Source organism: Gavia stellata, chromosome 4 (assembly GCF_030936135.1).
Source record: "Gavia stellata isolate bGavSte3 chromosome 4, bGavSte3.hap2, whole genome shotgun sequence".
NCBI lineage: Eukaryota > Metazoa > Chordata > Aves > Gaviiformes > Gaviidae > Gavia > Gavia stellata.
Genome location: NC_082597.1, coordinates 34,015,802 through 34,028,751, shown reverse-complemented (window position 1 = coordinate 34,028,751; position 12,950 = coordinate 34,015,802). Strand labels below are relative to the sequence as shown.

At 38.1% G+C, this 12,950-nt stretch overlaps 1 protein-coding gene across 1 annotated transcript; it reads left to right on the top strand.

The window, feature by feature from the left end:
* Window positions 1-596: 596 nt before the first annotated feature.
* On the top strand, window positions 597-12,706 carry PUS7L (pseudouridine synthase 7 like). Its single transcript, XM_009819656.2, has 8 exons — window positions 597-1,512; window positions 2,198-2,357; window positions 4,406-4,601; window positions 6,300-6,398; window positions 7,943-8,024; window positions 9,514-9,791; window positions 11,523-11,576; window positions 12,229-12,706. The coding sequence occupies exons 1-8, from the start codon at window positions 618-620 to the stop codon at window positions 12,550-12,552; spliced, it is 2,088 nt and encodes a 695-aa protein (XP_009817958.2). The 5' UTR covers window positions 597-617; the 3' UTR covers window positions 12,553-12,706.
* Window positions 12,707-12,950: the final 244 nt, after the last annotated feature.

Here is a 12,950-nt window from a genome sequence, read left to right as displayed (position 1 = left end):
CTCGCCGCCGGCCCCCGTCGCTTCCTGGAGGCGGCGCCCACGCTCCGCCCCGCCTCGCGCGCCTTGCTTCACGTCAGGCGTTCCCACTGCATCACTTCCCCTTTAAGAGGGAGTGATTCAACCTCTGTCGACGTTGGCGTCAGCGGGACGGAGACACCGGCTCGGTAAGGAGAAAGCGGAAGCGCTCTCCTCCCACGCGGCCTTCCCATAGGCTACCCGGGAGATGCCCCGCCCCCTCCGGCACGCCCCATGGCTGGCCGGGAGGGGGGCGTCGCGTGCTCTCTTTCCCCGCGCGCCCGGAGAGGTTGGTACCGTCCCGGGGCCCCTTCCCCCGTGGGGACGGCGTGGGTCGTGGCGCCCCCTGGCGGCCCTGCCGGGGCGCCTGGCGGTTCGCGGGGTCTGGGGGCGCGCGAGCGTTCCGAGCCGCGTGGCCGTGCCGTTGAAGCGGCCCGTAACGGCCGTCCGGGACGGGAGCGGTGCCGGCGGCCCTCCCTGCCTGCCTTTCAGCAGCCGTTTCTGTAGTAGTTGGTATTTTTTCTCCCCCCCGCCCCTTTTCGGTTTTCTCCTGTTGCAGGTGCAGTGCTCGCTGGCTGGGGGCAGGGGCAGGCGGGGGAGCCATGCTTCGTTCCTTCAGTTACCTGACTGACCACACTGGTTTCCGCGGTACTATCAAAGCCTCACCAAGGGACTTCGTAGTGACGGAAATCGAGATGCCCCAGCACTTCCTTAGGGACACCCGGGCTGAATCACTTCAGAAAACCAGAGAAGCGCCCCTGGAACAGAGTGGCCCATGCCCGCGGCAACCCAAAAAACTGCGAAGGGAGCCTCCCGCTCGGGGTGCTGAGGGCTGCGGTGGTGGGGCGCCCAGTCCTTCCGAGCGCCACCCAAGCCGGGCAGGAGGCAACTGTTCTGCATCCCCTAACAAGAACCAGCGTGAGGGTGAGCCTGGACTGAAATCGGGCCTTGAGGAGGCCGGTAGATTGGACTCCTTACTAGGCAAACCCATGAGTGAACTGCTTAATAGATTTGCTTGTGATCTGAAGGATGCGTGGGACTTGGAAAATAATGCCGATTCCAGCACTCGGGAGTTATCGTTGGGACCTGTCCTGGAGAAGAAAAATCGAGCTGATTTACACAGTGCTGTTAGGCAGAAATTCCCCTTTCTAGTCACTGTTACAAAAGACAATGAAATGATTGTAAAAGGAAATGCTGATTACAGAGAACTTTGTCAGTTAGTGACTGAAAAGGAAACAAGCGATTTCTTTAAATTTTTAGATGCAAAGCTAGAAAATTCTACGTTTTCTTTTGAGCCCGATGCAAACAAAGAGCACAGAAAAGTAGTTCACCATTTTATCAATAGAAAATTTGGAAAACTTTTAGAAACAAAGTCTTTTACTGTGACAGATGTCAGTGATCAGCCAAATATGTCAATAATGGTACGGTTTCGAGAAAAAAGTTGGTCCAGAAAAAGGTCTGGTTGTGGTTTCCAGGAAAAACAAGATCTTTACACAGGTAAATGTTACATTTTTAGTGAAAGTGTCAGGTATTATGGTGTTGTTTAGTAAGACTGAGACTTGGAATCACTTTTATATGATATGTAGGCTGGGTTGACCCATTGTTTATGCTGAAATAACTCATTATTAATGCAGTGTATTTACATCACTGGAGAATCAGGTGGATGAATCAAGTTACTGCAGTGATTTTACATAAACTGTTCAGTGGTAATGGTTACAGTTCTTTTGGTTGTAGCACTAACCGTGTTATTCCCTGTATGCTAGCTTTCCCTTGAAAGTAATTGGGGGATTTTAGAAGATGCATCTAGATGTTGGACAAGTTTAATGAGGTCAAATTTGATTTGTGATCTCATTCCTTAAAGCAGTTGGTTTCTAATACAGAGAATGTTTCTAGCAATAAGTCAATACATGTTCATTGAATTGTGTTGCATTTTATCAGGTACTAGTTTTAAAGGCAGCAGGGTTTCTGGTTGTTCCAAGAGTTTTGTTTACTGTGTCTTTATTTTTCTCTTTCAATACTGAAAAAGTCCCATTTCCTTTAGTTTTGTGGGGTGGGAGGACTGTTTCTTTGCAGTTTCCATGCTATTATAGTTTGAAGGGAAGAACCTGCCCATCTGTCATGGCAGAACACCTGTATGACTTAGAAGTGCAAATTCCTAATAATTCTGAGATGATTGTTTCAGCTTTCACCCTTCAGAAAGAAAATCTAGAAACACTAGAAGCCATCGGCTTCTTGGCTGCTGAACTTGGTGTTCTTCCTTCAGACTTCAGTTACACTGGCATCAAAGACAAGAAGGCTATTACTTACCAACCTATGGTTGTGAAGAAGGTGACTCCTGAGAGGTACTAACAATCTGGGTGCATTAAGTTTAGCACATATTTATATATGTTAGTTAGTATCATCATGGTACGATCTTCTGAAATGTTCTTACTGATGTGTCTTCCCTTCTCCTGTATTAGAGCACAGTGGAAATGGCTTTAATATTTTGTGGCTTTAGGGAATATACAGCTTAGCACTGAAGTCGCCCAGTATCGGAATTTAAAGAAAAGTCTCGCCTTTCTGTGTATTTTTCATAATATGAATATACTATCTCTTTTGGGATAGTATCTTTCCAATTCATGCTCATGGGATCCACTTTACAATTTCTTAAATACCATCCACTAGCTGGAAACGAGAAGCAGCCTATACTACATGACGCAACAGGTTTCCACATACTATCAAAGTATTGTCTTGTGGTCCACAGACAACAACTTAAAAGCTTTGTACAGCTACAAAACTAAAGTAAATCATTACAAATATGATTTGGACAGATGCTGTGTTTGAGTGTTAAGTATCAACTTCTATTGTATTGTCAGTTTAGAAACATGAGACTAAGTAAAGAAGATATCACCAAACATGAGGGCAGGTAATACATTCTGAATAACGTGTCAATAATACAAGATGAGCCTTTGCATTCCTCATTTTTGTTACTCTGTAACCAGCTCAGTAGGTAAAAAATATATATTAAGTTCACAGTATCACTAAGGTTGGAAAAGACCTGTAAGGTCATCAAGTCTAACCATCAACCCAACACCACCATGCCCATTAAACCATGTCCTGCAATGCCACGTCCACTTGTTCCTTGAATGCCTCCAGTGATGGTGACTCCACCACCTCCCTGGGCAGCCTGTTCCAGTGTCTCACCACTCTCTCAGTAAAGAAATTTTTCCTAATATCCAGCCTAAACCTCCCCTGGCACAACTTGAGGCCATTTCCTTCCTCTTGTCCTGTCGCTAGTCACTTGGGAGAAGAGACCAACACCCACCTCTCTGCAACCCCCTTTCAGGTAGTTGTAGAGAGCGATGAGGTCTCCCCTCAGCCTCCTTTCCTCCAGACTGAACAACCCCAGTTCCCTCAGCCGATTCTCCTAAGACACGTGCTCCAGACCCCTCTGTTCTGCCATAGTAACAGTAAAAATGCTGGAGTCAAACCCATAACTTATTTCGTCGTCAGCTTTAACTTTCTATTGGTTTTTGGTCTTAGCAGCAAAGTACACTTTGCAAATAAAGGAAAGCAGAATTTGTGTTTTTAGGATTTATTACTAACAAAAATAGGTATCAATAGTAAAATTTCGCTGCAAACTGGGCTGTAAGGCCAGTTGTTCAAGAGATGATAGTTAGCAAAACTTTGCATTAACGTTTAAATGATTAAGCAAAATAGTTAAATGCTTCCAAGCCACTAGCATAACAGGGAAAATAAAAAATTTTTATAAATAAGTAATTTATAAAGTTATTAAAATATTGCTTAGAATGTAAGTTGTTACGCTGAAGGTTTTCTTTGATTTGAATGACTATTACTTACACATAAGAACAAAGAGATTGAGTGGATACTTAAGGGCAAATACTTGAACTGTCAGCTGTGTTTCCAATTACAAGCATGTGCAAACATACCCAGAGAATCAGTGTGCTGAGTTTGTTTTTGTTAAGGCTGACCAAGAAAGAACAATTGTGTTTTGGAGTCTGCTAGAGCACGTTACTTTTTCTTTTTTTTTAATGAAAAGCAGATTTTTAGGACTGAAGAGTAAATTACTTGTCTTTCTTTCAATAAAAATGCAAAATTCAGTTCAGTTGCCTTGAGAAAGTTCAATGAATTGCTTCATTCCAATATCTGTCGACCTGCATAATGTAAGTGCAAATGAAGCAAACATTTAGAAAGTATTTCTGTACTATAACTAAATTTTAAGACTTCTATCTCTGCATTTGATTTGGTTTTCTCATAATATTGTGTTTTAAATCCCTTTTAATTTTTTTTAAGTGTTTTTAATTCTAGTGCAAAGGTGAAGAAGACATTTATTAGAAGTTGGATAGCTTAGTAGAGGATGGTTCATAATTTCTCCCAATTATTTATGCAGGTTGAAGGAAATTGGAAGCAAAATGGAAAAAAAGGGCATGAGACTACACAACATACATTCAACGTGCCAGCACCTCAGACTTGGTCAGCTGAAGGGCAATCGCTTTGATATAGTTGTGAGAGATCTCAAACACCACAGTCATGACTCTTCTGCAGATTTGAAAGAGAGAATATCTGAAGCAATGGAAAACGTTGAGGTAAAAAAGCCTCATGGTTGCCAATAATGAACAGAGTTTTAATTCTGTGCTGTTAAAAAAAAAAAAGTACTTTTAAAGAAAATGCTTGTAATAGCACAGTAATGGAACTATTTCCCAGTTCTGATGCTTTTTGCTGTTTTATGTCTTTCCTGCATTACTTAAGGAATCACAGAAGTAAAGCTGCCTTCCAAGGAGGGACCATAAATGAATTCATTCTGTGTTACAGACTGCAGACCCCAGAGTGGTGCAGCAAGACAGATGGGAAATTTGGTAGCAACTGAGTATGGATATATGAGCTATTGCGGCACAGACCTAAGGCCAACCAAAGTGAGGTGTTTCACTGTGGCAGTTGACAGCGTGAAAGAATATAGTTAAACATATCAACTGGTTGTCTTTTTTGGTCATGTGAGGAATATGCAGGGTTGGCTCTGGTGAAAAACTGCGTACTTTCATGGCATAAATACATGTGAAATATCTGTAGCAGAGAAAGAAGATCCCCAGAAATTCAGTTGATTTTGGTTGCTGTTATCCTTAGTCCCTGAAGAAAACCCCATCTTCAGACGTTCTTAAATCACTGAGAAAAGTAAAAGAATATCATGGAAAAGAAAAACTTTAGGCGTTTTGTACAGCAGTAATTTTCATGCCCTATCTTTCTAAGTAATAACCATAATACAAATTACTTTGAGAAGATTAATCCAGGAATAAAGACGTGAATGAAAACTACCCAATGTGCAAAAGCAGAATACATGACATGTATTTTGGAAATTAATTTTATTATTGAAAAAAAGCATTCCATTGGTACTTTAATGCTTTTCTCTCCCTCTCTCTCTGCTCCATCTGACTGGTTTTTTGTTTTGCTGTTTGGAAAATGAACACAAATTCCTATGATTGTGTGCCTTGCTTTATTAGAGTTAGCTTACTGGTCAGATGATGAATGACCAAACCAGCATGTATATTAATCCAAAATATAGATTTTTCATTCTCCATGAAAACAAAATCTCATATGGGACCTAATGATGTCCAAAGCAAGCTTATATAATTTGCACTGAATAGCCATTTCCAAAACAAATACTGTATGTTTTTTGCTTGTTTACTCCATGCATGCTTATTATTTTCTAAAAAAGGGTGTTCTCATTGGGTCACATGGCTGTGATTTTACTGCCCACATATGACCTAGAACTCATCAGGAAACTTAAAATCCCAATTAGCAGAAGGGCTCACTCTTGGTCTTTACTATTGTAATAATAATACAGATGATCTCGTGTGAAAAAAGATTAGTATTTTTTAAGAAAAAATGTCTGACAGTGGTTACTGTTCATTACCTGTGCTGTGCTGCATTTGCTTGAGTAGAGATTCCACGTAAAAAGCTCGATTACTTTGACTTGACCTGTAGTTGTATTTATAATAATTATATATATAGAAATAATTTTGTTTCATTTACCAGTGTTTTTGTGAAAGTGAAAACGATGATAGAACTTGGTTGTCTTTTTAGATGCTTCTAAATTAGGTGCTAGACTATTGTAATGAATCATAAGTTAAGATTTTGTTATGTATTATTTCTATTAAAAATACTCTATTTTTAAAAAGTTTGTATGCATTTTGGATGTAAATGTAGATGTATGTGTGTTGTATGCTTAGTCTTACTAATTGTATCCGGTACTTTCATGCTTTTAACATATTTATTCTTTATCATTCTAGGCAAAAGGTTTTGTAAATTACTACGGACCTCAGCGATTTGGACAAGGACAAAATGTTCAAACAGATCAAATAGGATTGGCTTTACTGAATGAAAAAATGGTATTTTCATTTTGTAATTTAAGTAGTTACTGTCAAGTTAATTTCACATTACTGTTGCAATGTCTAGCGCTGGAGTTGACCTTCCCAGTGAACAGTTTCATTTGTGAGATAAACCCATATGTGTGCTGGAAGTAATTGCCAAATCAGTTTTGACAACAACATAAGCATGAAGATCTTCATACTGAAGGAAAAAAATCTTTTTTTAAACAGCAGGTGCAGCTTTAAATAGTTCAGGACGTGATTTTTCTGTCTGTGATTAGTATGTGATTGTCATCATGCCATTTGGCAGGAAAGTAGCTGCATTCCATACAAGGTTTGAACACTAAAATGAAGCAATCTTTATACAATGTTTATTCATGCTCCTGATTGCCTCATAACATGTACCCTCTTTGTCCTGCTGGGGGTCTATATACTTCTTAAAAATGTCACAAGATATTGCATAGAATCATATGAAAGCATTTGCTTTTTCAATATCACAGTAATTTATCTGCTATATAGAAGAGATTGCTGCTTTCCATTATTTCTTGGCTACTATCCCAAACTCTTAGTTCTGAGTGATTGCTCCCATGTAAGCTAAGGAGAGCTTATTTCTTAAGTAATAATTCATAAGGTAAGAGTCATATAGTTTTCAATGTATACGGTATAGTACTTGGCACAGGTCTAAAACAAGAATCAGACGCTATAAAGTCAAATGAATACTTGAGTATCCTTTTCTTCTAATCTTGTTTTGATTCTGAGAAAAGTCAGGAAAACTTATCCTCCAAATATAAGAAGAATCAAGATTTGAGGGCAACCCGTAAAAGTTACTGTTGATGTGTCTGGCATTTTGAATTCATGTATGCTAGGAGTTGGTAGCAGATGCCAGTCCCTGGATTTAAGTCTCTAGTCTTAACTCACGTACTTTTTAATTTAAAACATGTAGCAACTACTATTTATATTAAAAATATAACAGTATGTTCTTGCACAGTCCAGTACAGAGGAGGATAAGAACCAGATGTCACAGGTTGGTGTAAGTGCTAGCAAATTGTGTGGTTCCACTGGTGTGGCAAGTAGCAGAGGTTAGTGTAGTGTTTTCCCTGTTACAGTGTCATCTAACCTAATACAGATCAGTATATAAAAAAGAAAGATTGTTGTCCCTCTGTGTGAGACTGTGGAAAGTGTTCAGTCTAGATTTTGCATGAAACATGCAAAAGGCAAAGAAGGAGGCTTCCTGTTCAGGATAGAATGATGGTATCACAAAGTGGAGGAGTTCTAACTGGATGTTCCAGAAGAGTGACTGATTTCTCATAGAGCTTTGGAAACTGTCTTGTGTCTTCTGTGTGACTAAAACCTTTCTTTAATCTGAGAAGGAACACAACCACAGTGGTTTGCTGTTCATGGCATCTTCTGTGAAAGGGAGAATTTTACTTTGACCTTAAAGAACTGATATAATTTTGAGAGGTTGCAGAATATGTTAGCCTAGAATTGGATGTGTGATTGTTTAGTTGACAAATAGTTATATTTAAATGCAAAACTATATAAATTTTTATTATTGTTCTTTAAAGATGAACGCTGTGAAGTTATTCTTCACACCTGAAGATACTGATGACCCTGTAAACAACGCAAAAAGATACTTTCTTCAAACTGGTATGTCCAGTTAAATTGTCTATATATTTATTCAGGGTCGGTATTGTGAGGGAATAAGGTGTTGCTGCACAGAGAGATACTTTTTATTTTGCTGCTGCTTTATACCACTTAATAGCTTATTCTGCAGAACTCAGTAGAGTTGCACAGTTAAAAATTAGATGAGGATGAGACTCTAAATGTGCAAAATAGTGGAAAACTAATGTAATTCATGTGCAAGACAGTATAGAAACAAATGCTGTATAGCATAATGCTGGAAAAGACAGATCATTTTATCAAAGCAGTTTTAGCCTCCTTCCATCTGTCTGCTTTTGGAATATAAACTTCTCCTCCCTAATAAAGGAAGTACGCAGGAATGAGACACACAACTCATACTCAGCACTTACCACATGTGGGCATCTAATTTTCTGAGATTTCTGTAACAATCTTAGCTCTTATTTTTTGCACCTTTGGGCTTTGCTTTTACATCTCTTTAATTGTGTGTCTCTTCCACTCTTTCCTGTGATCTGCCTTCTTTCTGCCTTGAACTAAAATCAACAAAATACGTCAAAGGCAGAAGTGTGCTGAGTAAAATGCCCTGTTTGTCATATTTATTGGTTTTATCATTCAACTTAACTTTCTTTCCAAAACTAAAAATTTGGAGTTGCTCTTTGCTTCAAATATATTTGTTCTTTTCAAATATTCCACATATATTAGCCTACTTATCACTGTAGATTGGCAGAACAACTATGATATATAGCTTCAAGAGATACAGATACGTTTCATTTCACAAAAAAGGTACGATGAATCACTCTTTGCTGAACATTGCTGTATGATGCATGGAAAGACATTGATGTGGACTCTGAAAACAGCTGCTTGCCTTTTCCTGAAAGCAAAAGGTAAAAGGCTATGCAAGAGGCTTCATCAGATAATCACTTGTAATGGGCAAATATGTAAACCATAAAAATTTAAATATACAACATTTATATAATGTAGTACAAATCTAATTAAATATATTTTCATCTTGGTTGAGGCTCAGACTTCCCAGTGGCCAATGCAAATTGTACCGTTAAAATAAAGACATGTTTTTCACCCCCTATGAAATACGTGTTCTCAAGTGATGTAAAGTAGAGGTTTAATGTTCTTTTATAGCTTGGTTTTTACTTTTGGTTACCTGATCTAAAAAGAACTTTGGAGTGACTGAGTAAGTTTCTAAAAAAAAAAAATAAAAAATGCAAACTAGGCTGAACAACTGAATGACAGCTAGTTTAGTTTATACTGCATGAAATAGAATATAATTAATGGGACTGTGTTGATAGGTATCTTAGATGAAATTTGTCTAACATGACACATTGAAGGAAAGGGAATAATAACATAGAAGTCAGCATAAAGAGGTTAGACTGGCACCATTTTTCCCTACCTGATTATTTCATCTTCTTAAGTGTATTTTTTCCTGACAGGTAATATTTGAAAAATCAGGGTTTACTTATATGGTTATTTTTGTTTATATCAGAAGATGCAAAGGGTGCACTCGTGATGCTGCCAGAATTCAAAGTGAGAGAGAAGATACTGCTACGAGCTTTAAATCGCTATGGTGTAAATCACGAAGGTTGTACCAAAGGATGGCTCAATATTCCTCATTCCATGCGCATATTCTATGTCCACGCTTATTGCAGTAAAATTTGGAATGAAGCAGCGTCATATAGACTGAAAATCTATGGTTCAAAAGTTGTTGAGGGTGATCTTGTCTTCTCAGAAGAGAATGATGAAAGCGTTTCCCTGAATGACAAGGTGGGTCTTCACAAAATAGTTCTTGTAAAAAAAAAAAAAAAAAGCTTAATGCACTTGAATACATACTCAGACATACTTTAATGTTTTTATTTTGGTTCATTCATTAAAATATTTAATATTAGTGACAAAGGTGAAAAAAGTGATGTAGCTTTTTTTGATTTACCATAAATAGGCATATAAGCCAGATGTTTATTAGCAGCCTTTATCTGTTCTGACTGTTCATTATATTCAAGTCAGAAGAAGGAACAGAACGTCAGAATTGATATATGCAAGAATTTAGCCTGCATAGTATATAATGCTCTTCTTAGGATCTGACTGTGGAAAACCTTCAGAGTGGACTCTGGGTGTTATCAGTCAGTGCAGAGCTGAGTCCTGCTCTCCAGGTCAGACCTTCCCATTATATACATTAATCAATGTAAGCCCATGGTGAAAGGTGGCCTCAGACTGAACTGGTAATCTCGTTGCAGCTACACAGTCAAAGCATGTATAGCACAATTTCACTTACCCGGGCAATTAAAACAGGTTGACAGTGGGTCTAAACTGTTAGCAGCTGTTCAAAAAATGCAGCAGTCTTCTTGGGAAAGTAGTAAAGGGCAAGGGAGGGGTTCTGGTTGCCCACAGCACAGCCTGGGTGCTGTGCATGGAGCCATGGGTGAACCAATGAGCAGAAGCCAGCAGTGGAGTGTATGCTGGTCCCAGGTCTTGGCATATTGAAGTCCATTCTGAAGCCATCTCTTCCTTCAGGGTTAGCATAACTTTTTCTTATTGTGGCAGCAGTTGAGTCTCTTCTTCCAAGTAGCAAGTGGTAAGACAAGAGGAAATGCTCTCAAGTTGCGCCAGGGGAGGTTTAGATTGGATATCAGGAAAAATTTCTTCACTGAAAGGGTTATCAAGCACTGGAACAGGCTGCCCAGGGAAGTAGTTGAGTCACCATCCCTGGAGGTTTTTAAAAGATGTGTAGATGTGGCACTCTAGGGACATAGTTTAGTGGTGGACTTGGCAGCGTTAGGTTTATGGCTGGATTCAATGATCTTAAGGGTTTTTTCCAACCTAAATGATTCTATTATTCTCTCTTTCTCCTGATCGTCAAATAAAGCATAGAATTTTGCAGTGTTTTACTGGATAATAAACAGGTGTGTGCATAGGCAGAATGTATCTTATTTCTTTTGGGTGAACATCTTACAAATTTGAAAGCAAGAGCACTTGGAAGGTTACTGAATAACCTCCAGTCCCTGTAGAGTGGCTTCTGTTTCCATTGTGATTTTTCTTCGTTATTTTTCGGAGTGAATGTTAACAAAACAAGTAGCTCAAATAAAATGAAAAGCAGAAGTATCAAATTCAGTATTGAGTTACTGAGTTTAATATAGATATATTCCTATTTAATATAAAACATTTTTCTTAGTATTTTTGCTTTTGCTGATGTAGCACAAGATTGCATTGGCACAGTTAACTTCAAACTCAAAGAATATGAGTTTGTAGTGATAGTTTGCTAATTAGTGGTAGCTAGCATCAGTAAATATTTAATGCAACGCCATTTACCAGTAAACAGATTACTTTATATTAAGCATCTCTACTATTTTTCATACCTGAAATAGGTTATTGTCCTTGTAGTAGTCAAATAACCTTAGAATCCTCTATGAGTTTGGGAGTACAGTGCATAATTCCTAAAATAAAATATATGTTTTATTTTTTTAAAAGTTTTTTTTCTTAAATTCTTAAATGTCTTGTCAGGTTCATGTAGTCACTGCTCCGGAAGAGTCAGCTAACAAATACTCTATAAACCAAGTAAGTCTGTATAAAAAATTCTGAGTTGTTGATATCTTTATTTGATTAAAATGTTTTGTTTTAAAAATAACGTGATTAAGTTAACTGGTGCAGTCTTCTTCCTTGCCAGAATGCACGTTAAAGAAAACACATGTGAACTAATCTCCAGTCTCATAATCTCCAGTCTCATAACAAACAGGAGGAAAGAATATTTACTTTGTAATGGAAATAAGTACAGTGTCATTTGCAGTATGGCAATATTCATCTTGAAGCTGAATGTAAATACTTTGAAAATGTTTTCAGTCTACTGGGAAAAACATTCAAGAGCGGTTGACGTTCTAAGTTTTGAAGGTTCAGAGTGCAGAGTTGTGAAGTCTTACACAGGCAACTTAATGTCTTTATTGCTGTATCATTCCCAAAAAGCAAGGAAATTCATGTTAGTATATTTCTAGTTTGTTTTAGGAATCCTGATACATGGATTATTTTTTCTGCCTTAATTACATCCAAGATACCTGCCTTGCACAGCTTTATTTCACAAGAGAAGCTGCTGTTTTACTGTTTCAGGCCCCAAAACACAAGATTTAGACACATTTAAAATTGTAATCACATTTATTTAAAGGAGAATTGGAAATTCACTTCAAATACGATTGTTGTTTTGTTTTTTTCCTTGAAGGTAGTTCTTCCAATGGTGGGACATAGTATCAAGTATCCCAGTAATAAAGTTGGGCAATGGTACCATGAAAGGCTTTCTAAGGATGAGCTGCAGATGTGCAAATTCAGAGTGTCTCCATTACAGCTGAATATACCTGGATGCTACAGACCCATTTTGAAAAAAGTTCAGAATCTATCATATTTTTTGGAAGGTAATGAAAAAGGAATTCAAATTGAAGACAACCATCTGAATGCATCAGAAGTCACTCTTCATATATCATTTGACCTTGATCCTTCATGTTATGCAACAGTCTGTCTGAGAGAAATAATGAAATGTGACTTTTAAGATTCCAGTTACTGAAAGATTGCAGGAATATTATACAACAGTGATATTTTATCTATAATGCCAATAAAATAAAGGAGAATAACAGGTTCAAGCCAGAAACAGGGAAAATTTGTAGATTGAGATTCGTACTGATTAAGAAAAAAAAACACCAAAACTCTTTGGAATGTTCCAAAACTATTCCAAAACCTAATTGCAAACCCTTGGTTGCATTGGAATAAAGCTATGTGTTATGCCAGGCAGGTTTAACAGAACTTAAAGAAGCCATGGGCTGCAAGCATGAATTTCATGTTTGCATGGACACCTGACTTGCAAAGTTAAATCCTGGAAAAATGTTTGCAGCAAACAAATGTATCTTTTATTTCATAATATTTTTTTTAAAAAATGGTTTATACTAAATG